General features: G+C 38.9%; 1 protein-coding gene across 4 annotated transcripts in view; it reads left to right on the forward strand.

Moving 5' to 3' along the window:
- The window catches only part of znf710.S (zinc finger protein 710 S homeolog), a 42301-nt gene extending 16936 nt beyond the window's left edge, over positions 1-25365 (forward strand). For 2 of the 4 annotated variants that reach the window (XM_041588249.1, XM_018255342.2), the window contains 4 exons: positions 15757-17238; positions 18107-18298; positions 21270-21444; positions 22633-25365. In XM_041588249.1, coding sequence (XP_041444183.1) covers positions 15775-17238; positions 18107-18298; positions 21270-21444; positions 22633-22802 — 2001 coding nt within the window. In that variant the 5' untranslated portion in view covers positions 15757-15774 and the 3' untranslated portion in view covers positions 22803-25365. Of the gene's footprint in view, positions 1-13258; positions 13832-14101; positions 14295-15756; positions 17239-18106; positions 18299-21269; positions 21445-22632 lie in introns of those variants that run through there. The other 2 variants (XM_041588250.1, XM_041588247.1) reach the window with 2 other exon arrangements.
- The last annotated feature ends 585 nt before the right edge of the window (positions 25366-25950 follow it).

The following is a 25950-nucleotide window of genomic DNA, read 5'->3' on the forward strand; positions in this document are numbered from 1 at the left end:
AGTGCTTTGCAGAGATTGTTCATCATTCAGGTCAGTCCCCACCATAGTGTACCTAGCTCTTCTTTGTTCACATCCTGTTGGTAGGGATTCTCACATACAGTAATGAGGTTCAGGGATGCTCACAAACAGACAATTGAATTGCCATTCACAGGAAACGCTTTCATAATGATGACTTAACTTTGGGTGTAACAGAGAATGTAAGCTTCCTTGGAAACACTGGGAACACACACACACACACACACATATAATATAAAGAATGTAGAACATAATAAGATGAGCAGTTTCCCAGTGCTACATATTTCATAGCATTACTTTCTGTTTAAGGGCAGGTAAGACTGGACAAACTGGAATATATCTGCCTGTTTGTACCATACCAAAAATAACAGAATGAAAATAGTTTTATGAATGGAGTAATTTTATTGTTGTCAATTTAACGACAACACTTTTTGTGGGTGGTTTCACATGTTCTTCATGGTTGGATTCCACCTGACTTGCTGTCCAACCACTGGGTATAAGGGAACACTGGGTATATATTTCACCTACTGGAACTTGCTGTGTTTACCACAGATTTTAGGTGTGACTATGGTACAGGTTTTGTGACTAGATAGTATCTGGAGAACAAATACAGTTGGCCCTTTGGTATGGACCAAAGAAGCAGTGATGCCATATATGCTGTAAACGACCAATGCTCCAGTTTTTCAGACTTTTTCTCTTGGAGCACTATCTTATAGGAGGGTTTTGGGATGTATAGCATTACGGTTGCAGTTAGCTGGTCATTATGTTTTAGTGCAGCTAGCAATGTATCATTTAAAGTCTTGTATAATTTTTTATTTATCAATGTTTGACCCCAACCAGAAGGTTTTTTTTTATGTGTTTGTCTAATGAAGTTCCTATTCCATGTGCAGGCCCATGGGGGAAGAAACACAGAAGGGACTGACAAAGGCTGAGAGGTTTAAACACTGAAATAGATGTGGAGATGGATGAAAGGAGGGGAAAAAAAGAGAAAGATAAGAGGGAGGAAAGACATGCAGGATGCAGAGAAATAAGATAGCTGTTGCTAAGGTAACAGAAAGAATGAGAAAGAAGGATCGAGAGAGAGGTATGAAAGGAAGACAGACCTAAAAGGTGCCTGAGGGGGAGGGAACTCCAAGAGCAACATAAGGAAGGAGAAAGGGACATGAACAGTAAGAGCACAAATGAAAAAGGATGTTCAACACTTTTGTCCTATATGTGAAAGGGAAAAAGATTCCCTGTACAGCACTTTCTTTCATTAATTTTAATTGGAATAAAGTGCGGTCAAGAGTTTGGTCAATGCACGTCTGAGGAAATATCTGCAGAAATGTAACTTTTCCCCCTTATTATTTTGCAACTTTATAAATAGGCACCTAGATGTTGCAATTTAACCAGTTGGCTAGCTGAGTGCTGGGGGTCATAACTGGCAATGATGTTTCTACCTAACCAGTATTTTACCTGCCTGACCAATGCCTAGTCCCTGGTCTACATTGGGGTAATTTTTTTCCCAGGGCAATCACATTGACATTTAGTAGCCTGAAAATGTGAATTTAAGAGTGTATTTGGCCTACTGAAAACAACATGTGTGGAAATGTAATGGAACAGCTATTGTACATTCTATGTAATAGCATAAAAGTCATTCTGCCTTTTCAAGGGTAAAAAATATTCAGCTATACACTATGTTATAGGGCCGCCTTGTCTCCCAGCTGTCATTTATCATTTAACATCTGCATGTGGAACTGGTGAAATTGGTTCTGAACTGGAGGACAGAAAGTTCTCTCTGATATTGATGAAGTCTGTGGCTTGCGCTTGACTTTAGACTGTTCTCTGTGTACCCCACTAAAGATCTAGGTTGTGTACTCTATGGAATGTGTTTTGTTGTCATTTAATTATGAAATCTGGAACCGAATAGTTAATTTCTATTCATTTCTCCCTTACCGTATCCCTGCACTATAATGTTAGGATCGCTCATTTCATAATGTGCTCAACTGAGACACAGCAGAAAGCCACCAAAAATCTGCCAAATAGTAACAAGTTCAAGTTTTTGGTATGAAATATATACAGGTACATTACAATTTTTTTTTTATGACCCTACAAATTTACAAATTATAGTTTTTTTCTGTGGTATTCAGCATGCTGAACTTTGAAAAAGAAGCACATCAAGTATACATAGAAATCATGGTTTTTGCATATAGAATGAAAGCACAAATCAAGTTTCAAATATACATTGCATTCAACTTTAAAATCATTGAAAATGGTTAATCTATCATGAAAAGTTGATTAAACTAAAATAAAACTGCATTTTATTTACACACATATTTTATTTATACACAAGCATTTCTAAGCTGAGGTACATTTTCCACCATTGGAAGCAGTTACAGGTGCTTGAATTGCAGCACAGTCATAATGCTCCCTGTACCATTAGCCTTAGGGTTGTGAAATGACTCTGGTTATAGATTTACTTGCCTGCTACTTTTAAAGGGGTTGTTCGCCTTTAAATTAAATTTTAGTATGACATAGACATTGATATCCAGTTGTTTTTTTTTTGTTTTTTTTTTCTATTATTTAACTTTTTTTTCAACAGCTCTTCAGTTTGGATTAGCAACTAAGCAGGGGTTTGGGCGAGAGTCTGGAATATGAATGGGGAGGGACTGAATACAAAAATGATTAATAAAAAGGGACAATAATAAAATTGTAAGCTCACAGTACATACAGCAATAGTTTTTAACAAATAATTAAAAGAACTATAACAAATAATGACCATGTGCAAAGTTGCTAGGAATAGGAAATTCTATGGAATACTGAAAGTTAATGTAAAGGTGAACGACCCCTTTAAGATGGCCATCTACTCACCAGTATGATAAGACCAATGAGAGGGACTTCAGGAATAGAGGGGCAGAGAGTGATTTAGAACAGGGCAAGCTGTTGTGGGCAGCCGCTTTGAGGATAGATTATACTTGATGGGGATGAATATATTGGAGGCCAGTGAGAAAGAGATTTTGGCAGTATAGAAAGATGAGACCCCAAGTCAGGGATTACGCTGGGTAAAAGGGATATGAATTTACAAATAATTAAATTCTATAACTTGCACTGGATGTAATAAAACTTTAATGTACTGAATCTACTGCGGTTTGTGCAGTTTTATTGACTGTAGTGGTGTTGGCTCAGAATATTAGGATAGAGACAGGTGCATGTACAAATAATGGTCAGGCTGCTTAGCTTGTAGTATATGGGTAGCAGGAATGTTATAGGGTAATATAATAAAAGGTACGTTTGCCCCAATTTTAATAACACACCATCTGATCTGGGGAATAGTAAAAATGCTCCCTGCTGATTGGTTGCTAAGGGTCCTTGGACCAAGTTTAAAATTTTTTAAACTGCCCCCTGCGATCAGCCTATGATATGCAAGTTCAAATAAAAACTGCCAAGATGTTCCATGAGTTGTCAGCTGATTAAATGTCACAATGGGAGTTACTGTCCAAAAAAAAAATTGAAACAATTATTTATGTGTTTATAATTAAACAATACTTTGTTACACAAATGTAGGAAGTAAAACAATTGCTTGTATCCTTTGGTTTTATGTTCTCGCCTCTTCTTGGAAATATTTTCCTCAAGCCTGCTCCAGTAACGAAGCCAGCACCAATCTGCAATGCAAACAAATTGCATAATTCACATAATACAGTACAGTGTTTCATTAATGTGTTCCTCCTTGACTCTGACATCTATTAAATGGGTGTCACTAACCCCATCTAAAAACACATGCTCTGGAAGGCTACAAATATATTGTTATTGCTACTTTTTATTTTTCACCTTTCTATTTAGGCCCTCTCCCATTCATATTTGAGTCTCTTATTCAAATCACTGCATGGTTGCTAAGGTAATTCAGACCCTAGCAACCCGATTGCTAAAACCCAAATGCACATTGTGTTAGAATATCACTCTCTCCATCATACAACCCTTAATCTGATCGATTTGTGGACTTCTGTTTATGGTATGCTCGCACAGATTCTACACAAAGCAGAAGGATTTCAAGAGGGGTTGGCTCACTTTGTGAATTTAAAGGGTATAGGACAATGGTCAAATAGTATGCATGCATATTTTCTGTATAAGCCCAATTGAATGAGCTCATGTCATAAAGGGGGTATATACAGTACAGTATATAATTATTGGCTTTAGAAAGAATATGATTTTGTGCAGCATGAACTGATAGCAATTGCTGATGTTATCTGTAGGGTGGTTACCTTACCATGCACATAAGTGAAAGAGATGTAATACCTTACAGGGATAATGATTAAGTGCAGTTGATTTGATTAATGCACTGCAAGGGATTATGATTATCCTTCCAGTTGCTGTGTCCTCTCCCTCAGCACAGAGATACTGGAACTGAAGGGAGGCGTTTGTATAGGAAACCTTTAATACAGTACTTCTAAGAAAACTGATGATATGAATGGACTTCATAAATTGTCATGTTTCTAAGCTGTCTATATTTACTATATGTATATACGCTATACAGGTTGCAAATGGAAGTTTAATACTAACAAACTGCAGATTTTCTTTTAGTCTTTTAATTCCTCTGTTTTCCTATGGTCTGATTTCTGTACTTAAAGGGATACTGTCATGGAAAAAAAATAAACTATCAGTCAATAGTGCTCCAGCTGAATTTAGCACTGAAATCTTTTTTTATATATTTAATTTTAAAATCTGATATGGGGCTAGACATATTGTCAGTTTCCCAGCTGCCCCAAGTCATGTGACTTGTGCTCTGATAAACTTCAGTCACTCGTTACTGCTGTACTGCAATATCATCCCCCTCCCACCAGCGATCTAACAACAGAACAATGGGAAGGTAATGAGATAGCAGCTCCCTAACACAAGATAACAGCTGCCTAAGAACAGCACTCAATAGAAAAAAGCAGGTCCTACTATGTCACATGTAGTTACATTGAGTAAGAGAAACAACAGCCTGCCAGAAAGCGGTTCCATCCTAAAGTGCTGGCTCTCTGAAAGCACATGACCAGGCAAAATGACCTGAGATGGCTGCCTACACTCCAATATTACAACTTAAAAAAAATACACTTGCTGGTTCAGGAATGAAATTTTATATTGTAGAGTGAAATATTTGCAGTGTAAACCGTGTAATTTAGAAATGAAAAATACAACATAAAAATCATGACAGAATCCCTTTAAGGTATCACTGGTGCTAAAGGCAATATATCATTAGTAGGTAGGGTACAGGTCTGCAGAAAGGATACAAACTTATTACTTGTGTTGAACTGAACAGGCTCAAAGCAAGGAGCCAATAATTCATGGCAGGATTTGCTTTGATAGAAGTTAGTTAAAAAAGAGAGAGAAACAAAGCTAATAAAAGTATGATTTTAACATCCTGAGCTGCTCTAATGCCAATGCAACTTTGTCTTGTCCTTTGAATTTCCAGGAAAATGTAATTTCCCCCTGGTTGGTAATTTATGTTATCCCATAGGGGCAGCTTTGGTGGGAAAGTCTTTTTTTATGCTATTATAAAATATCACCTGTCCATTTTTCACCGTAATGTTCCCAGTGCAGTGGATGGAAAATTTGATAATCCTGGAAGTCCAGTTTAAAGGAAGTGTGATATTTTGGGATGAGCACTTTTTTTTGTGCTAGATACTGTAAACCTGTAACCATAGCAGGATGATTGACTGTTCAATGTACTCAATAACCTTGTTTAGAGACCCTAAAGTGAAAGAGGGTTCTCTAAAATAAGTAGAAATTCAAAAAGTACAAAGTGCTTTATCAATCACTTCTAAGGGCAGTGGCATGTGTTTGTGCTTTCAAGCTCAGGACTTCTTGCACAAGTGTGACTTGAGATGTGTAGAATTGGTGGCTTTTAAGATAAATAAAAAACTGCACTCAGCATGTAAATCAATCTATGGTAAACTGAGTACTGTTACTTTTCTGCTCTCTAAGGAGCCTTTCATTATAGAAGCAGTTTCATGTGAGCTTTTTTCATTGATGAATGCACTTCAGAGAAATATTTCTTAATTTCTTCAGTATATATGAAGCTTTTTTTTGTGTAAGCAAAGTATTTTTCTATTGCATGTGCTATTTACTGTTCAGATTTAGAGCAGCCGGTCCTTTTTATTTGGAAAATTTATATATTTGGGGTTCATTATTGCCTTTTAGACAATTACCTTTAATAATAATACAAAGGGTTGTTAGTGGGGTGCAAATACAGATGTAAAATACAAATTATTTTGGATTTTGTTAAGTAGTTGAACACTTTTAGATTATTTATGTACTGTATTTTGCAATTAAAATATTTTCTTTTTTCCCATCTGAAGGTAGTCCTTTCAATCCTAGCTGTAACAGGACACGTTTTTAAGCAGTGACTTGCCAGATCTTTGAAATAGGGAAAGGGCAAGAAAAAGTCATGTCCTATTTCTGTGAGAGATTTTCAAAGTGGGAATCAAGTCCTCCTAGCATATTGTCTAGACACGAAATCACCCCCTCCCTTTCACACACACCCAACCGCCACCCTAAACTCTTCTCTTCTTAACCTTCTACACTTGTACAGCATTGGTATGGCATTTTTCTGGCAGCAGCAAGTTTGTAAGGTGATTATACAGGCTTACAGAAAGACACAATGAAAGAAACTAACTGAATCCTCAAACTGTTTCAAGTACCAGTGCAAGGAATACGGAGTACAGTGTATGGTAACCATCACTGGAGCAACATGTGGCAGATAATGAATGAATACTGGAATGTTTTAAACCTCTCAGCTTATTTTCTATGTATTAGATGGGGCTACATTTGCTTAATTTATTATTTATAATTGTTCTGTAAATATATTGAGATGAGCCCAGGGAGGCTTCTTACTTTAATTTTGTTTGGGACCTATCATAATGTTTCTCGTTTGAGCAACCACTTAAATAATCATCCAAGTGAAACAGTGACTACTAGGAAATATTATTGTATGCAGGCAACTAGTGTTGCCCAAATGATGGCCCTTCACCTTCCCACATTTGAACAATACTGGATGATTTAGGGCAGATCCCAAACATGCACAAAATACTTCCCATCCTATTTAGGAATCATAATACAGGACTTTTCCCTCCTAAATCAGCACAATTTTGCATTATTGCAGCCTCTGTTTGTTGGTAGGTGACGGGAATAGCATTTACAGTAATAATAATCTGTTCATAAACATTGTAACTATAACAATTTGTAAACAAAACACCAAGAACTGACACCCCTATATGAGGATAAGCTGCAATATTGTGACCCCCTGCCCAGGTGAAATACCCTGAGCCAAAATTGCTTTTAAGATGAAACTCACAACAATTAGAAATAGCAGGGTCATGTGGTATACATAATATACGGGCTTATGGTGGAAGAATGGGAATTGCCCCAGACTGGGCCCACTGGGGGATCCTCTGGAACACTAGCAGGCCAGTCTGAAAGGGATTGGATGTCTTTAAAAACTTATCATGTTAACACTTCAGTTTTCTTCTCATGTTTCAAGCCCATAGCCATTCAAGTATTGTGAAGAACTCCCAGCATGCTCAGTTGAATGCCAGCACATGTAAAGAACTTCTGTGTCTTTGCTGCTGTTTAATGTAGTGCCATGTATTTTTATTATCAGCTTATAAAGCAACAGCTTTATTTATTCCATTATAAAATGGGATTTATGCTATATCCTATTACAGGATAACTAATGACCTGTTCGTAAACAAGAACCAAGCAACCTGCTAGCCCATCCCTGCACTTGCCTTTAAGGGTTACTAACACAAGGTAATTAAAATTCCTTTTATGAATATTTCATTTGATATTCATTCATTCTGCACATTCTGAAAACTGAGCAAATACGTTACTTTGGAAATTACATTGTTTAGACTACACAAATCAATTGCAGAACTGTAACAACTATAAAGGCACCAAACTATAATAACAATTATAAAGCGGTGTCTCAGGGCCTTGCCCAGTGTGAGTCTGGTGACAGCCGATACAAGAGGATGAGGCACAAGGGTATGTAGAGAGACATGGTTAACTGTCAGTTTACCCCTGTCCTGAATTGCTATGCGGAAGAGATGACATGGCTCAGGGGCTTGCACAATGTCAAACTTTGCTTTAACACTTTTCTCACCCATTTTCTTTTTTGGTTCTGTCTGTTTCCTTTATTTTAGTACTGCTTCAGCTATCGGTGATTGTCAAGCTTCCCTATCTTTAACTCTTTATCTCCCCTTCCCCTTTAGTTGCTGCTTTTGTATCAGCTTACTGTCTGTCTGCTTATAACTCCTCTCCATCACCACTCCACACATCTCTTTTGCTCCTGGTTTCATCCCTCCCTTCCCCCTCTCCTATCTTCCATCTGTCTCTCCCCCTTCATCTCCTCCTTTCTTCCTCCCACCCCTGCTGTTGTTTTCTCTTTACAGTTAATCCCGCTTGTATTTTTTTTCCTCCCCAGGATTTTCTCACTCTTTCCTTCCTCTCTCTGTTTTAAGGATATTCTAGTATGCCCCACCCCTCTGTCTTTTTCCTGTTTATCTGGATAATTCTCTTCTGCCCCCTTCTTGTCTGCCATTCCCCTTATCTTTCTAGAGCACACTCTTTCCATGTCTCCTCATTTCTTTCCTTACTTCCCCTCCTTCAGTGCCCTGCCTCCCCCATGTCTCCCATTGCTATCTTCCTCTTCACATCAAGGTGCTTTACCCTCCTCTCCAGTTGCCCTCCCCCTGCTTGTGTCTTTCGCTAGACCCATATTTTATCATTTGCTCTGTCACACGCTGTCTGTGTCCATCTTCCTACACGACTGATAAGAAGCATCAAGAAACTGCAAGAGGTCAGGGGCCTCACATGATGTGGCTAGGTTTGCCACCTACCAAGTTTTTTGCTTGCCCAGGATGTAAAACTTAGGACTGGAAGCCAGATATATTAACAGGAAAGAACTATAACATAGATAGGGAGGCTGATTTTTTCCCCCAAAAGAGTAGCAACTGTAAATGTGGCTCAAGTTCCCTGTAGTGCAAAACAAATTATCCATATGTAATCTTGTGAATACAGATTTATGTGTTTGAGCAATGCTATATATATATATATATATATATATATATATATATATATATATATATATATATATATATATATATATATATATATATATGTAGAGTAGTTACTGTATTTAGCATAATTATTTTGAGTTTGGTTTAAAATATACTAAAGCTTTATTTGCATACATAAAACACACTGTATCTGCGCATACTAAGTCTTCTGTATATAGCATGGAGGTTTTGTCATAGAGGGGCCACATATGCCCTCAGAACCACCTGTTGGACCCACTGCGCTACACAGATCCATTCATTTACCCTTTCCTTTTGACCTCTGTCTTTTCTGTTCTGTACTCCCCTACCAACAACCTCCTACTCTTCTTCTGTTCTCTGTGCTTTTGTCTGATCTTGTTTTTCTTTCCATAGTTTTTTTTCTCTTTTCTCAGTGCACTCCCCAGCCTCCTTCTCCTCTCTTGTCTCACCTTCAGTATTTCCTTGCAGCCCCTCTTACGGTCTCTCATGCAGCACCTTTTGTATGTGACTGGTAATTACTGACCCAGCTCTTGTTGTGTTCTCTAAGACCACCATTTATATATACTTATTTTCCACTATCCTTCACTCATGCTCTTTCTCTTTTTTTTTTTTAAACTGTGTTTTTTATTTGTAAGTACATGAAAAAGAAAGTGGTACATTTCCAGTCTGAGACAATATCAAATGCATGACATGAGTTCCAAGGAGCACAGATCAGGGTCAATCCATATAACATCATTGCTCTTTCTCTTTTACTTTCTCTTCTCAACCCCCCCATCCTGTTCCTGACAACCCACAACTCATACCTATACCAGCAATACATCTCCTGTTTTAGCTTTTCTCCACTTCCATTGCTTTTTCACTGTCATCATTTTCATCCTGCCTCTCCACCTTCTCCTCCCTTCTCCATCTCTCGCTGTCTTATCCACTGTACTTATATAATAATGCTTTTTCATTTAGTCTTGCTCTTTCTTTCTTCTCTCTACATATTCATCCTCTTATTCATTCTCTGTGCCCCCCACTTACTTATACTCCCCCCTTGCAGTCTCTCCTCCATCACTTACCCCCTCCTATCCTGTTTCTTTTTTACCTCTTCTGCCTGCCTCTCTACACATCTTTTTTTTCTTTCTCTTGTCCCTCCACTGCTTTCCCTCACCCTTTTCCTCGCTCTCCTGTTATCTGCCTCATCTCTCTTCCTTTTTATTCTCTTACCCCCCCTCCTCACAGACAATGCCTCCTCCTTCTTCTATTTAATATCTTTCTGTTCCTTATATTTGCACTTCTCTCATTCCCTCTGTCTCATAGCAAGGGGAATTGCACATATATATATATATATATATATATGTATTTGTCTATATATATATATATATATATATATATATATATATATATATATATATATATATATTCTGAGAACAGTTTTTCACCCACCTGAACATTCACATTTCTTTTGTTTCCAGATCCTTTGGAAGGTATTTTTGTGTAACTATTTTCTTGGGAGCAGCTTAAGTTCTACTATCTATAGCCTACAAAAATACTGAAAAATACTTTTAATTTATATGGCTATCATTGATCAGACAAATGAATTGCTTTGGAATTTGTCTTGTTTTATTGTAATTACTCACAGCAGTCTGGAATGATGGACCTGATTAAGGATAAGAGTTAATGTATTAAGAATGTGTAAGCATAAATTCTTTTGTACAAAGCCACCTGGGCAAGCAATGCTAGCACCGTTAATGTACATTTATAGTGAAGGCAAGGTGGTGAAAGCAGATATACATTGTAGCTGCAGCAAAGTATATATTAAAAGATAGGGATGGAATTCAGGAAGGAAAGACAAGAATGAAGGTCACTGCCCTAGCAAGTGTCAGAGAGAGACCCAAATACATTAGTGTCTGAGAGAAGCTCAAGCAAAGACGGCATCCATATATAAAAATTAAGTACTTATTACTACACTGTATTGTAAACGGTTACAGTTTTACTAATGAAACCTCTAGCCCGTTAGTCTCATGCTTCACATGTGATATGATTGTGGCCTGTACATAGAAAACTTTATAGCACAGTATTAATGTTTATCACTTGTGACCTGTAACTGTTAAATTCTTTAATGAAATCATCATTTGTAAAATAGTCTTGCACAGGTGCAGTAACCTGTAGCACCCACTCCATTTTTATTAGCTTTGATTTGCTTAGTGCAGTTAGAATGATGGGTGCATCTGATTACACGCTAAGGGGTTACTTACTCTGCGCAAACTTGTCCTGATCTTGGTGAATGAGGGCTATTGAGATTTGGCATCTTGTCAGGTTGTTCCTGTTTTCCAGACAGCTCATGTAATGAATATTTTTCAGTTGATTTATGGATATTTGGTTTGGGTATTATGAGTATTGAAAGAAAATGAGCTTGCAGTAGAAGTCTTACGTTATGACACAGGATATGTACAGTATTTACTCATCATACAGTGGCTTTTTACTATACCGAATACATTTTAAGTTGGCATACTATATACAAAAAACTTTGTTCTATTAAAAAAAAAAAAAGCTTTGTTTTTGGAAATTAATCTTTTATAGCACTACTACTAGTATATTGTTATGCCATGAATGATCATTCAGGCACTGTGAAATTTGGTAAACCCTTTAATTAACTGTAATAAAAGTGTTCCTGTATTCTCCCCAAGACATAATAGAAAATAAATTTTTTCATGTTAAGAATTAGCAATTGCCTTTCTGCAGCTCTAAATTCTTTACTTCTGTGACCCTAAACAGTGGTGGAAACTTACACACAGGTAAGGAAATGGCAAACTTTTCTCAAATGTGTCTATATCCCTTTAAGAGCCATATAAATGTATGTCTACAGATGGCCATACACAGGCCGATGAAAACTCTGAATGGCCCCTCTAGACAAAGTTGATAGCTTATTGGTAAGAGGATTTCAGACAGTCTGCTTGACAGATATCTATCGGGTAGGTTAGAAAATTGTTGGACAGATGCCAAAACAACATGCATCTCTCCTGGTAGGCCTGATTAGCAGATAAGGCCAATTGGTCCCAGTAAATAGGTATGCAAATTGGGTTCTTGCAATATATGCCCAGTTTAAGAATAGATGCTTGGAATTTAAATTCGCCATGCAAGTATTCTTTATCTGGTTGGGTTCAGCCAGATATGTTTTGAGAATCTTGTGAAGAGGACTATATTTGTTCATGAATGTGGACCTTTCCATTTGGGTCTGCTAATTTATTATCTGACTAAACATTTGGACCAGCCTGGTGAAACTCACCACCTGAATGGCAAAATTGGGCAAAGATCTTGTTAAGGGTCATTGTCATATGAGCTGATCTTTCTGTTAATGACAAACAGTGGAGATTTGGCAAATATTGCAAGGAAAAATTTGGCTACATGAAAGGTCTTCTTGAGCCACAGGTCAAGTCTATCATTGGACGAACACACCAATCACACAGACCTTTAACTTTTTTTTAATGATTTCTATGCAAATGTGCAGCCAAGGGTAATGGGTCATCGCTTAAAATAAAGGCATGTAAAACCTAGCATTGAGTGCTGCCTTCTTTTAGCACACACCTCTATAAATATGCGGATTAGCTTTTTTGTAATGAATGGCTTTTGTTAAATACATCATTTATTTTACACCAACTTTTGCACCTTTGTGTAAGTATTGTTTTAGCAAAAGCACACAGTTCCCCTCCATGTACTGTATATACTGGGGGTCATTTATAAAGTTTGCGCAGCGCATATTTATTTGCAAATGGTTGTATTGCCCATGTTTTTTCTTGAATGGTAAAATATTGCACTGCTGTGCCCGTCTTTACGTTTTTTTTTAATTCGCAATGAGAATAGATTTTCGCAAATGAGACCGGTGTTTGCGTGAGTGCGCCCACTGTGCGAGGTTGTTGAGCGTTAAAATAGTGTTGACCATAACGTAAATTCGCAATTTGCAAAACTGTTTTGCTAATATTTTCTCCGCCACCAAAGTTGTGGCGTAGTTCAAACGCAGAGTGTGCACATAATATTCACAATTTGCGATTTTTGCCATATTTAAAAAGCTCTTATAGACATTTGCAGTGTGAAAAAAAAATCCAATTCTTTGCACACTCTTATTCAGCTTTATAAATATAACATCTTTCAGTTTATACAGTCAATGTTTGTGTTTGTAAAGAAAAATGAAGACACTGCTATTTTTTGGAACAGCCTAATATTCTATTTTCTTCACTTTCTGTAAAGTGAAGAAGGAAGTGTTCCTTTTACCTTCACTAAAACTATGTTCCATAAAAATTGTGCTTGTATTTGTTGATATCTTGCCCCATTTCCCTCTCTCTCTCTCTCTCTCCCCCCCCCGTCTGTTCTCCCTCCTCCTCCTCTCCTCTTCTTTTTCTTTCTGTTTCCTTTCCCTCCCTCTTTCTTTTTGTCAGTTCTGTGTGTCTCTCTCTCTCTGTTTTCTTGTCCTCCCTCCCTGTGTGACAGTGTCCCTTGTTTCTGTAGCTGTCTCCTCCTCCGTCTGACTTTTTCCCCCCTCTTTGTCTGGCTCTACCATACTCTTACTATTTAACTGTTTCTCTCTTCCTTTCTGATGTGCTGTGAACTCTTCGAAAGTCGTGTTTATGCAGCACCTTTACTCACTGAGGAATCTAATGAGCTCAGTGCAGTCTTGACCTTCCTGGCTTTGTTTTCTTGCTTGTGCTTTGGGATTGGCACACCAGAATACACATATACGTGTAGCGACAGAAAAGGTATCATATGGGCAAATCATCTGTCAGGTAAAATCCCCAGCGTTCCACCCAATTTTCCCATTTTCATTTAACTAATGGAGAAATCCTTTAACCTGGCTATAGTAGCAGCATTTTTATCGCTAGTTGTTGTTACAGGATGTCTTTTTAATCATACAGGTATTATCACATTCTTCTATAAATTTTAATTCTAGCAATAAATGTGCATTTTATTTATTTTTGGAGTTAAAAAAAAAACAAACTTGAAGTTATAAAATAACTAGAATAAAAAAATAGCTAGCTATACAAGTACTAATAAAACCACATGATTTTTAGCATGTGTATGGTGGCTCTACAGTTCCAAACTGATACCCATGCCAGTGAATATCAGCTGGTGTAGTGATTGCACATGGTGCACGGTCGGCCAATACATGGTGCATTAGCAGATAAGGAAGTGAAGAGGAGCTGCACCCCTTGCCCTAAAGTATCTACTCCATGTTTGGTAAATTGCAAGGTAATATTTGCCAGCACATCTATAAAGATGCATTTTCCATTATGATGCTTTTATACTTCTAGTAACTTTTTTAATGAGGTTTGACTACTATATTTCTTTCCAATTAAATAGATCAGGGATACCCAACCAGTGGCTTGGTAGCAACATCACCAACCCCTTGAATGTTGCACCTAGTGGCCTCAAAGGCAGGTGCTAATTTTTGAATTCCTGGTTTGGACGCAAGTTTTGGTTGCATAAAAGCCAGGTGTACTGCCATACAGGTGTAGGCTGCCAGTCCCCATAGGGGCTATTAAACAGCCAATTAAAATCTTAATTGGCACCCCTGGAACTTTTTTCATGCTTGTGTTGCTCCCCAACACTTTTTTCATTTGAATGTAGCTCACGAGTGTAAAAGGTTGGGGACCCCTCAGTGGTATAACTAGATGTTTTGCCCCACTGCAAAATAATTCCAGAGGTTGTCTTTTTTAAAAAATATATGTTGAAATTGCTCATTAATTACCCCCTGGGCCCCGTAAAGTAAAGTTTGAAGTTCATCCCATTAATGGTTGAACATTATTAAAAATATCTTGTTTTGTGCCAAAATGAGGACATTGAGGATTATGACCCACTCACTCCTGATTGAATTTGTGGAATTTATATTGCCGGTATACATTTGCATCTGTCTCAGGAGCAGTTTTTTTTATTTCTGGCCTAATGGTTTTTTGAAATGTGTATGGGAAGCATTTGAGCTTATTTTCACATTAATGACCAGTTTCTCAAGAGCTAAAGATTTTGTATTTTTACTTATTAAATTGTTAGACATAACCAGTCTCTGTGGATACATTTCTTAAATAGTCCATTAATGCAGACAGTAAAGTTGATTTCAGGGATGTTTCTTTATCCGAGTAATAATCATTCCATTTCATTAGTGATAAAATAGCCTGCAAAGAGCTAGATAATGAAATGTCGGGAGGTGGAGCTGCTCCTATGTGAGGGTCTATTTTGTAGCACTCCCAACAATAAATATAAAATATATAAATAGACACATACAAGCCGAAAGCCTAGTGTGCCAGAGCCCTTAGGATAATGGCAAACTTGGCATTTATACTCTGCAGTTTTTTTTACCTTGTCTTAGAAAAAACATGACATGACATGAGATTACGGTTTGTGTGTGTCACTAGATAAGGGATTTCTATTACCTTTTAACCACCACAAAACATCTCATATTCGCATATTTTCGATGCAGTAAGTGTAAAATAACCATCTTTTCTGTGTTAATAACTGATTGATGTTATCAGGGAATGGAACAGGGATGTCTTATGTTTGGTTGTTTTTGAACTCCAAATCCAGGCATCCCCCGAGAGACATTAGGGGATTCAGGGAATTGTAGTAACAACAGGCGTGAAGGTGGGTGGATGTCTCTGTACTAGGCAAATGATTTTGCTTGAGTAGTAATATTAATATCAGTCTTGTGTTTTCACAGGGAAGGTACAGCGATTTGATGGTATGTAAAATGGAGCGGTTTACAGAATTTGGCACTCAGACGGATGCAGTGGTGGTGCTGTCTTTAGCACAAGCAGCAGTTCTTGGGCTGGTGTCAGATAATGAGCTCTTTGGTGCCACCATAAGTCTGAATGGCTTCTTCCCAGGCTCTAGGAGTGAATTTTCAGAGAATGGGCCCATTGAGGCCGAGCAACCAGAAGGTGAGGCTTACCTGAATTCGGGAGCAAGGGTTGCAGCTGAACCTCAAGAGGATGAGGCCTTGGACTCTGAAAAGCACACAAGAAGGAAAAAAAGGCCACCAGTAAGGGTGGTGCCAAAAATTAAATATGAAAAAACTGAAGAGGAGGAAGAGGGCAAAATATACCAGGTAACCATTCAACCTGATAAAGAAGAAAAAGAACCAGAAGGAAAGCCATTACAGAATGTCCAGGAGCAAGCAAGTGAAACCACTGTGCAGAGCAGTAGTGTGAAAATGATTGACCTTGGTTCATTTCACAGGAGGCCACGAAGACATCGCCACTTAAGGGAGAGACAACGTCATGAGACAGAGACAGATTACCAACACATTTTACAACATCCAATGCAGAATCCATACCCTCTTCCTTCTGTTCCAATGATTCCAGGGAACCCCAGCATGGAGAACACCCGGAGGCAATGTAGCTTTGGTTCTAGTTTGCTTCCACCTAATGACACAGTTGATCCAGCCATGGGATCCCCAAAAACGGAAGACCACGGACAAAGCTTTGTATGGCACGAGCCTAATGAATTTGAAACAGATACAGCTGAATCTATTGAGCGCAACAAAAAGGCTCAACTAGACCGGCTAGATATAAATGTTCAGATTGATGATTCCTACTTGGTGGAGGCTGGAGACCGCCAAAAGCGGTGGCAATGTCGTTTGTGTGAAAAATCCTATACCTCAAAGTACAATCTTGTTACACACATTTTGGGTCATAGCGGCATCAAGCCTCACTCCTGCCCCCATTGCAACAAACTCTTCAAACAGCCAAGCCACCTGCAAACACACCTCCTCACGCACCAAGGCACTCGTCCACACAAATGTGAGGTTTGTAATAAGGCGTTTACACAGACCAGCCACCTAAAAAGGCACATGCTACTCCATACAGACATTAAACCTTACAGCTGTCGATTTTGTGGTCGTGGCTTTGCATATCCAAGCGAGTTAAAAGCTCATGAAGTGAAGCATGAGAATGGCCGCTGCCATGTTTGTGTTGAGTGTGGCCTGGACTTTGCCACCCTGACACAACTGAAACGTCACATCTCTTCACACCAGGGTCCTACCCTGTACCAGTGCACAGAATGTAACAAGTCCTTCCACTACCGAAGTCAATTGCAAAACCATATGTTGAAGCACCAGAATGTTCGACCATTTGTTTGTAAAGAGTGTGGCATGGAGTTCAGCCAGATCCACCATCTTAAGCAGCATTCGCTGACTCACAAGGTAAGTGTACTGGGGACTGCTGTAAGTCATTAGAAGCTTGAGGGCTAAAGGCTAATAATCACTGTTGTAATTCGGTTGTCTTTGGTGCAAGTTTAGAGTAAAGCTGGCCATAGACGCAAAGATCTCATCGTACGAATCGAGGATTCGTCCGGCGGAGATCGGTCGTTTGGTTGATTGGACAGGTTAGAAAATTTCTGTCGGCTGCGGGTAATATCTCTGCGTGTATTGCCGATCGTACGATTTTCAGTGGGAGACTGTCACTACTTTTGTCTATCGTACGATTGCTGTCAGGGGCAGAACATCGGCTGATCTGTTCTTTAACTACTTTATTTGGTCGGAATGGTAAGACTTTGATCTGAATGGTTAGTGGCGGGTCAGGAGATGGGAAAGTCTGATCGTACATTGATTCATACGATCGGATCTTTGCGTCTGTGGCCAGTGTAAGATTAGTGGTGATGGTTGGCTACCTATTATGGTACTACCTTTTGGCTCCCTCTTGTGTCCATACAAGCTAACTAAATTAATGTTTTATGGATGCTGCAGCGCATTATATATATATATATATATATATATATATATATATATATATATATATATATATATGTCCAGATAGTACCTGCACTCTTTCCTTTAATTTTCTCTGTGGGTGCTTTGGTCAAAGTAATGTATGTCCTTCAAAATGGACCAGCACACCAGGTTTTCAAGTGTTCAAATTTCCTTTATTTCCATAACACTCGTGCATCCAACGTTTTGAAGGATATATATATATATATATCTGTATATATATATATACAGAGATTTTCTAATTATTTTTGCTTAATTATGTCTAAAGCAATTATGTTTAACTGTTGTGTTCTTACCGTTTCAGGGAGTAAAGGAGTTTAAATGTGAGGTATGTGGGCGGGAATTCACCCTGCATGCCAATATGAAGCGCCACATGTTGATCCATGCCAGTGTCCGTCCATTCCAGTGCCATATCTGCTTTAAGACATTTGTGCAGAAGCAAACGCTGAAGACTCATATGATAGTCCACTCCCCTGTCAAGCCCTTCAAATGCAAGGTACAAGCCACACTCAGTCTGTATTGAAGGCCTACCAAGGGATTTTATAGGGACTAAAGCTCGGGACTAAAACGCCTAGGGTAAATTAAGTCTCAACTTTAAAGATGTTATGCTCTGTTTTTTTTGTTGATACGTACATGAGAAGCATTCTGTTGTAATTTGAATGACTCACACACCGTGACAAAACAGCCCTTTTTAGTATGTCCTTATTTTTTTTTATTTATGTAGCACTAGCATATTACATATTTTAAACATGTCATTATTTACACAAGTCCTAGTGCTGCTGGAGCTTGCAGTCTGATTTTCCCCACCCAAAGATCCACACACTCAGGTTTGACTGTGGGGTGAACTAGACCAGAGTAATCCCAACCAAACATATGAAGAACTGCAGCATCCACACTGATGGAATCCAAGAGACGGTGACATGGGGCAGTAATGATAATCATTGTGCCAGTGTCATTGAACAGAATACAGGCTTTTCGCCAGGGGGTGGGTTACTCCTAAAGGTGATCCTAGATCAGGTCCGGACTGAGAATTTAAATAGGCCCTGGCATTTCAGGTACACAGTGGCCCACTCAGCCCACACAGAGGCCCAAACAGCCCCCACCAGCCCACTAAATACTGACTTTCTATTGGACCTTATAGCAGCCCCTCTGGCATTTGCCAGAACCCACAGATTGCCAGTCCGGGCCTGTCCTAGATGGTATCTTTGCCTTGGGTTCACCTCTGCCATAAAGCTCCCCTGTTTTAAAGTGGACCCTGCCTGGTATTGACCCAAAACTCTGTCCTTCAGTCCCTCGAGTGAGGTTAAAGGGACAGTTGCAGGATTAATCATTCATTATATAGATACATCAAAGCATTGGGGACATATCATTTTTTTACACAAGGTATTACTGAATATATCTGTTTATACATATAACTGAGAGCCTACCTCAATGGGAGCATTGATCCTCAAATAGAATACTACATAGCATCAACCCTCCCATTAGTCATAAATATTTAGTGTTTCTCATAAAATGCCTATAAAAAAAGGCCTAGGCCAGCAGGATGATATTTTCTGCTTATTTAAAATGTAGAGATTAATGTGCTTAGCTCATATCTGTCTCAGTAACAGAACAATTAGGTGCAGCCCATGAAAAAGTGCAAGAGCTATTAGGTGGGTTTTATCACACTGCAGTATGTTGCAATTGACCTATTCCTCTGCTGATGTTACCAAATAAAGGTCAGAACTATGGCAGAAAACCAAGGCTTCACCCAAGGCCAAGGCTGCACAAATATATTGCTAGGTATTGATATAATATAAAATATCACTGTGTAAGCCTCAATATGTATCTTCATAAAAAGGCAGAACCACAATTGTCATTATAAATTATACTGTATGTATTTTAACTCCCACACCTGGTATACGGTATGTACAATAAATGCATATTGCATTTCCCCTTCCTATTATTCCATGCGACTCTTGCCTACATTGCTCTGCTGAATAATACAAAGAGGTCAGACCTTGAAATGGAATTGAGCTGCTGTAAGAAGCTGCAGACTTGCAGTTAGGAATGCCTGTTTTTATGTCTCCTGCTTATCAGATCCTGTTAAATAATGGCATGCTGCTCGTTTCCCAAGCCATTAGATTTTCTCTAAGTAACTGATTAATAGTAACTACATGCATTTATATAGAGCATGACTCCAAGCAGGCTGCTGGAGGAAGAGGCCCAGAACAGTAAGGTAATTAAATAATAAAAAAAAGAAAAATAATATTTGAAAAGGTAATTAAATAAAAGGGACATATATTTGAAGACCAATTTTCCTTGTCCACATCAGACAAAGAAAAGTCAGACCAGTCATCTGCAGCCTTTGAAAACAATTTGGGGGACTTCTAGCCCACTGCATGTTTTTTTGTGAAAAATCAAACACCACCAGTGGGACCACTTCTTTCAAATACCCAGGCCAGTACTGGCCTCTTTATGCTGTACAACATTATAACATGTAAATTGTAATATGTACTGAGCTGCATATGCTAAGACTCGGTCTAATAAGCATACCGATATAAAATACGGTGACTGATCTATGAAATATTCTCGGTCTAAGGGAGTCCACTGAGAGATTTCTACAATAAATACCCTGTGCAGAAAATGTGCTGAGTTTTGCATACAAATTATGCAGCCACTGTACCTATTGAATATCCACTTGTACAGCTTCTGGACAGTATTCTGTTGAATGGTCAGGAATGCCGGAGTTATGGATAACAGCTGGAGGGCTGGCTGGTTTGGACAGCTATTGTCCCAGTGGAGTAGACGGAACACAAATCCATGAAATAGAAATGTTACCTTTAACTTACACCTACATATTTTTTGAAGTATTATATTAGGGTGTTATTCACACATGGTGGAGTAAAGTTAAATTGGGATAGAATAGTAATTCTCACAGGATAAACCGCAGATAACAGATAAGCTCTGTAGTATACAATGAGATTCTTCAGAACGTATCTGTTATCTACTGTGTATCCTGTGCTTGAATGGCTGCCCCCATGGCTACATACAGGTCTGGACTGATATTAAAATAGGCCCTGGCATTTCAGGTACACAGAGGCCCAAACAGCCCCCCACCAGCCCACCAAATACTGACTTTCTATGGCACCTTATAGCAGCCCCTCTGGCATTTGCCAGAACCCACAGATTGCCAGTCCGGGCCTGGCTACATAGCAACTTGTTTAAATAAACTATAGTGTTTTTTCTGAAGCAATCACCCCAGTTTTACCAATGTAGGGCAACACTACATTATATTGTCATTCCTTTAGAACACTTTAATTTTTTGGTGTTACTGTTCCTTTAACTATAGATCCCTGCATTGCATACATTGTACTTTGTGTTCTGCTCAACCTTCACAAGGTTGTGTTTCAAAAAAGGCCTCTGTAACAAGTATCATATTAGTACCATTGTCTTTTCCACAATATTCATTTGTTTTTCATATATAGGTTTGTGGGAAGTCCTTTAACCGCATGTACAACCTGCTGGGTCATATGCACCTGCACGCTGGATATAAACCCTTCAAGTGTCCCTATTGTTCCAGCAAGTTCAATCTGAAGGGAAATCTGAGCCGTCACATGAAGGTGAAGCATGGCGTTATGGATATAATTTTAGACAACCAAGGTATGGTACATAAAATGAGGTTTGTGTTGTTATGCATATTTATTCATTTAATGTTGTTTCACACATAATCACAACTGTCACTCTTGTAGAATGAAGGGCCAAGCTTGTATTTATATCACAGAGTAATTGTGCAAAATAGCTGACTAAACACAGGCTCAAAAGCTCAGGTATGGTGGAATTTGTACAAATTTACCAATAACTAAATTGAATTTAGGTTTTCCCACTTGGCTGATAAATGTTACTACGGTGATTGCACCTAAAATTGCTTGACCATTGATCAAGCTCCAAATACAAATCAGTGAACCTACAGGTGAGTCCAAACAAGTGTATGTCATCAGCTTTAGCCCTGGAAATAAATGGTTGTGATTTCATATTACATTTTATACAGTATAGCCATTTAAATAAACAATTTAGTGAGGTTGCGGTTGTACCGTAGTAAATGGAGAGGTTTCTAACATATCTCTTGCTCCAGCTAGTAAATGCTTATCTCAACATGTGTGTATCTGACATGTAAAGTAAAACAGTGTGTTTTTTAAGATTTTTTACAAGAACCTAAATACTGCATTAAAAAGCAAGTTATAGTACATACATTTTCCCCCCAGTATGAAACCGTTTCACCTAAGGGTTATTTGCCATTTGTTGGTAAGATCTCGCCTCATGCCAGTTAATGCTGGTTGCTCTGAAGACCACTTTTCTGGTACCAACCTTAAAGTATTCTAGTCGTTGCACCTTGCAAGCACTTCTTTCACTACTAGCATAGGTGCTAAAGTGTTAGACCAGTGATCCCCAACCAATAACTCGCAAGCCACATGTTGCTCTCCAACCCCTTGGATGTTGCTTTCAGGGACCTCAAGGCAGGTGTTCATTTTTGAATTCCAAGCTTGAAAGCAAGTTTTAATTGAATAAAAACCAAGTATAGTGCCAAGTAGAGCCTCCTGTAGGCTGCCAGTCCACATAGGGGCTACCAAATTGGCAATCACAGCCCTTATTTGGCACTCCAAGTGACTTTTTCATGCTTGTGTTGCTCCCAAACTCTTTACATTTGAATGTGGCTCACTGGTAAAAAAGGTTGGGTACCCCTGTGTTAGACACTACAGCAGAAGTGAAACAAACATATGATAAGGAGAGCAGTTGGCAACAGAGCAGTGTGTTTGTGCACTATTTAACCTGGTTTGTACATCTCTGCAGATCCCATGATGGACCTACCAGACCAAGATGCTAATGATATGGATGGTCATCAAGAAATGGAGGGTTATGAAGAAAATTCCTATGGCTACAGAGAAGCAGTGAATACTGCAGAGGACCATGTGTTGACTGAACAAACCATGAAGGAAATGGTTTATTACAATGTATTGTAGCTGAAACACATCGTTCTTCATGTGAAGACAGAGCTCTCTGATACAGATGGGATACTTGGCCATGATGGTCTTTCTTTTCATTCTTTCATTGCTGGAAAACAAATCAGAGCTTGACCTCTATAACAAAACAACCAGTATTCCTCTGAACTTATGTCCTAGAGAAATGAGGCACCGGATGAAAACTCACATGGTTTTGGGATAGTAATTGGCCAAGTTTTCTAGGCAGCGAGACACCTGTTTGCCTTGATTAGAAAATGTACTGTACGACACTAGAAGAGTCCTTGTGAGGGACTTGCACCAAAATGACTTTTGTGTTTCTGTAGTTTTGCCACTGGTTTATTCAACTTTTTGTGTTTAATGTTACTTGGCCTGTGGGTGACCTCCGACCAGTCTTGAAACACAGGGCAGCTCCCCACCACATAAATCATTTAGGAGCAGCTACTCTTCCTGTTTTACTTTCAAGATGCTTTACACTCTTACACTGAGGGCATCTTACGTGCGGTTGGAATGTAATTGGAGTTAAAGAATGTGAATTAAACCCAGAAGCCACCTTAATGCAGTTGTCACTGAGTAAAGGGAAAAACTTGCTGGTAGCACATTAACTAACTCCATTGTCTATAGCAGGTAATAAGGCTCCCATACTTCACCTACAGCATCAGAGGCACAGACGCCCTAGCTAGTGACAATGTGAGGGGACTGCAGTGTAATCTGCTGACTTCTACCTCTGTACTGGTCCGACTTCGAGCCTGACCTACTTAAACTTCATGCTTTGTAGCTGCACAGGTTATGAGACAGTTGAGTGAATATGGGATAAAGGCAGCGATCTAAATTCTGCTATCTGCCCCATCCCTGTACAACCATACGACCAACACAAAGAAGAGGATACTATGTAAATATGGAATTGCAACCTCTTGTGGAATTACTGCTTTTTGCTAAAGATAAAAATTCAAAACAGGGAAGTAGTGAGGGTTAAGGATACTGGAACAGAAACCTCATTTTAACTACTGTGCCATTAACACCTATTTCCCACTCATCATAGTTTTGCATCTTTGTAACCTTAGTACCAAACGTCTAACTGCTCAAGAAAAGCACTTAACCAATACTCATGTAGGTAGTAGGTCTTACATATCCAGATGCAATCATTCCACAGACAGATCCATAGCCAGTCAATTATGTTACACAACTGGTGGGCCAGATAATTTGATCATGGTGGCCATGCAAAGTGGATCACTGTATAAATCTGCTTACACTGTCATGGGTCAACTTGATTCTCGTGCAAGACCAAAGAATTAAAATCAGATTGTTCTTGGTTTTTGGGCAAAAAAACGTATAATTTGCCGACCATGCATAGAACAATGTTGAGCCAGTTTGGTCAATAATAGACCTTTGACGTCCAGTTCAAATAACATAACAATTGGAAGGGGTTCACAGCCTCCAGTTACCGAGTTTTTGAGTTTCAACTCAGATCTCTCACATATTATTCTGGATTAAACCTTTTTCTCTGCCAGGGCTTCGATAAGAAATAAAAGGGACTTATTATAGCCACCCATTTTTTGACAAAAGTATATAAATTATTTGAAAATCTTCAGTAAGGTTTGATACTTGTATCATTGCACAGACATTTGTCTGTTCTGATAGAACTGTGGCCTACAATGGTTATGGGCATTAAAGTGTATCATACGTGAATGAGAAATTACTGAGAAGGACTAAATTGGTGTTCTGTATAAGGCTGCTGTAAATGATGATTTTAACAGCAAATATCCCAAAGTTATGGGCAAGCCATCCCAAGATATAGCCATCCCTTTAGGCTTGCAGGAACCATTTCCCCCACCAATCTAACTCTCACAATGTCAAGTAATGGTTTCTGAGACATGAAGTCCCTCTGCTTTGCAGACAATCCATTTACCAGCCACTATGGAAAGCAGAGAGAGATCAAGACTCAATCCATCACTTAGTATGGTACAGAGTAAGAGAAGGGGTTGTATGACACTGTGAGCCTAAGGGGAGTTGTGGAATGGTTTGTACTACTATCTAACTATCATGGTTTCCATGCAATCTCTGGAATCAGGTATGCCTGTGTACAAAGTTCAGATAAAAGGGGGGTACAGGGGGGCCTAAACCCAAAAAGTCTGACTTCTGTCATAAGGGATGATTGTATCTTATTGTTTAAGGGTTTCTTTGTGGCATATCAAGCTTTGTTGCTTCAGATATTGCAAAACTACAGGTCCCAGAATGCCTCTGCTGTAGGAGTCCATGAAATACTAGTTTTTGCAACATTTGTGGTTCCAAGTATTCCCAGTCCCTCGTTTATCTACAGCTGTTTTAGTCAAAATTGTGTCGGCTCCTTCATACACTGGAGATAAATTAGACCAAAGATCGATCACTAAGAATTCCTACCAAATGAGACAGAGCTTTATATTGTGTATGAGCAGAGTGACGGAGGCCCAGGCCCTGCTCTGTATTGGCGCTACATGATTGTGACTTTGCTTTTCAGCAGTGTGGTTATGTGATATGTTCTGTCATGTTCTACAGTACCTCATAAAGAATGTATATTGTTATTTTCTAAAGGACTTGTGCCCTCTTTTGTGATATGCTTTTAGTATTGCCCGCCAATGTTACATCAGTAAGCACAGGAAAAAAAGGTTAATAAGTCTGTAACCTGTTTAGCTGCACCGTGCAGTGATCACAGGACACTGATATATAAAGAGGGCCACTATACATATGTGTGTACATGTTACACATGTGAATACAAGTGCCCACTGTTTTCTGATTGGATACTTAAACACACTGGCAAACCCTCAGCATATCCGTCCAATTTCTGGAATGCATATACAAAAGTGTATCAAGTGGCCATATGTGATAAATAAAGACTGGCTTGATCCCTCCAGAGTCAGCAGCTTCTCATTCTGTGCATGGAGCCGTATCTATTGACTGCCTGATTAATATCTTGCTCAAAATCAGCCAGATGTCTATTGACCAGGTTAGAAAACGAACTGGATAAAGGCCACATCAACCAACAGACCCACCTAGGCCCCAATTTTGAACCAGTCTAGGCCAAACGATTGCACAGGCAGCTAGATTCAGTAAATATCTACTTAGACAAATACTTGATTGACATAACTAGTGATGGGCGAATCAATTCGGCAGG

This window comes from Xenopus laevis, chromosome 3S (genome assembly GCF_017654675.1).
Source record: "Xenopus laevis strain J_2021 chromosome 3S, Xenopus_laevis_v10.1, whole genome shotgun sequence".
Taxonomy (NCBI): domain Eukaryota; kingdom Metazoa; phylum Chordata; class Amphibia; order Anura; family Pipidae; genus Xenopus; species Xenopus laevis.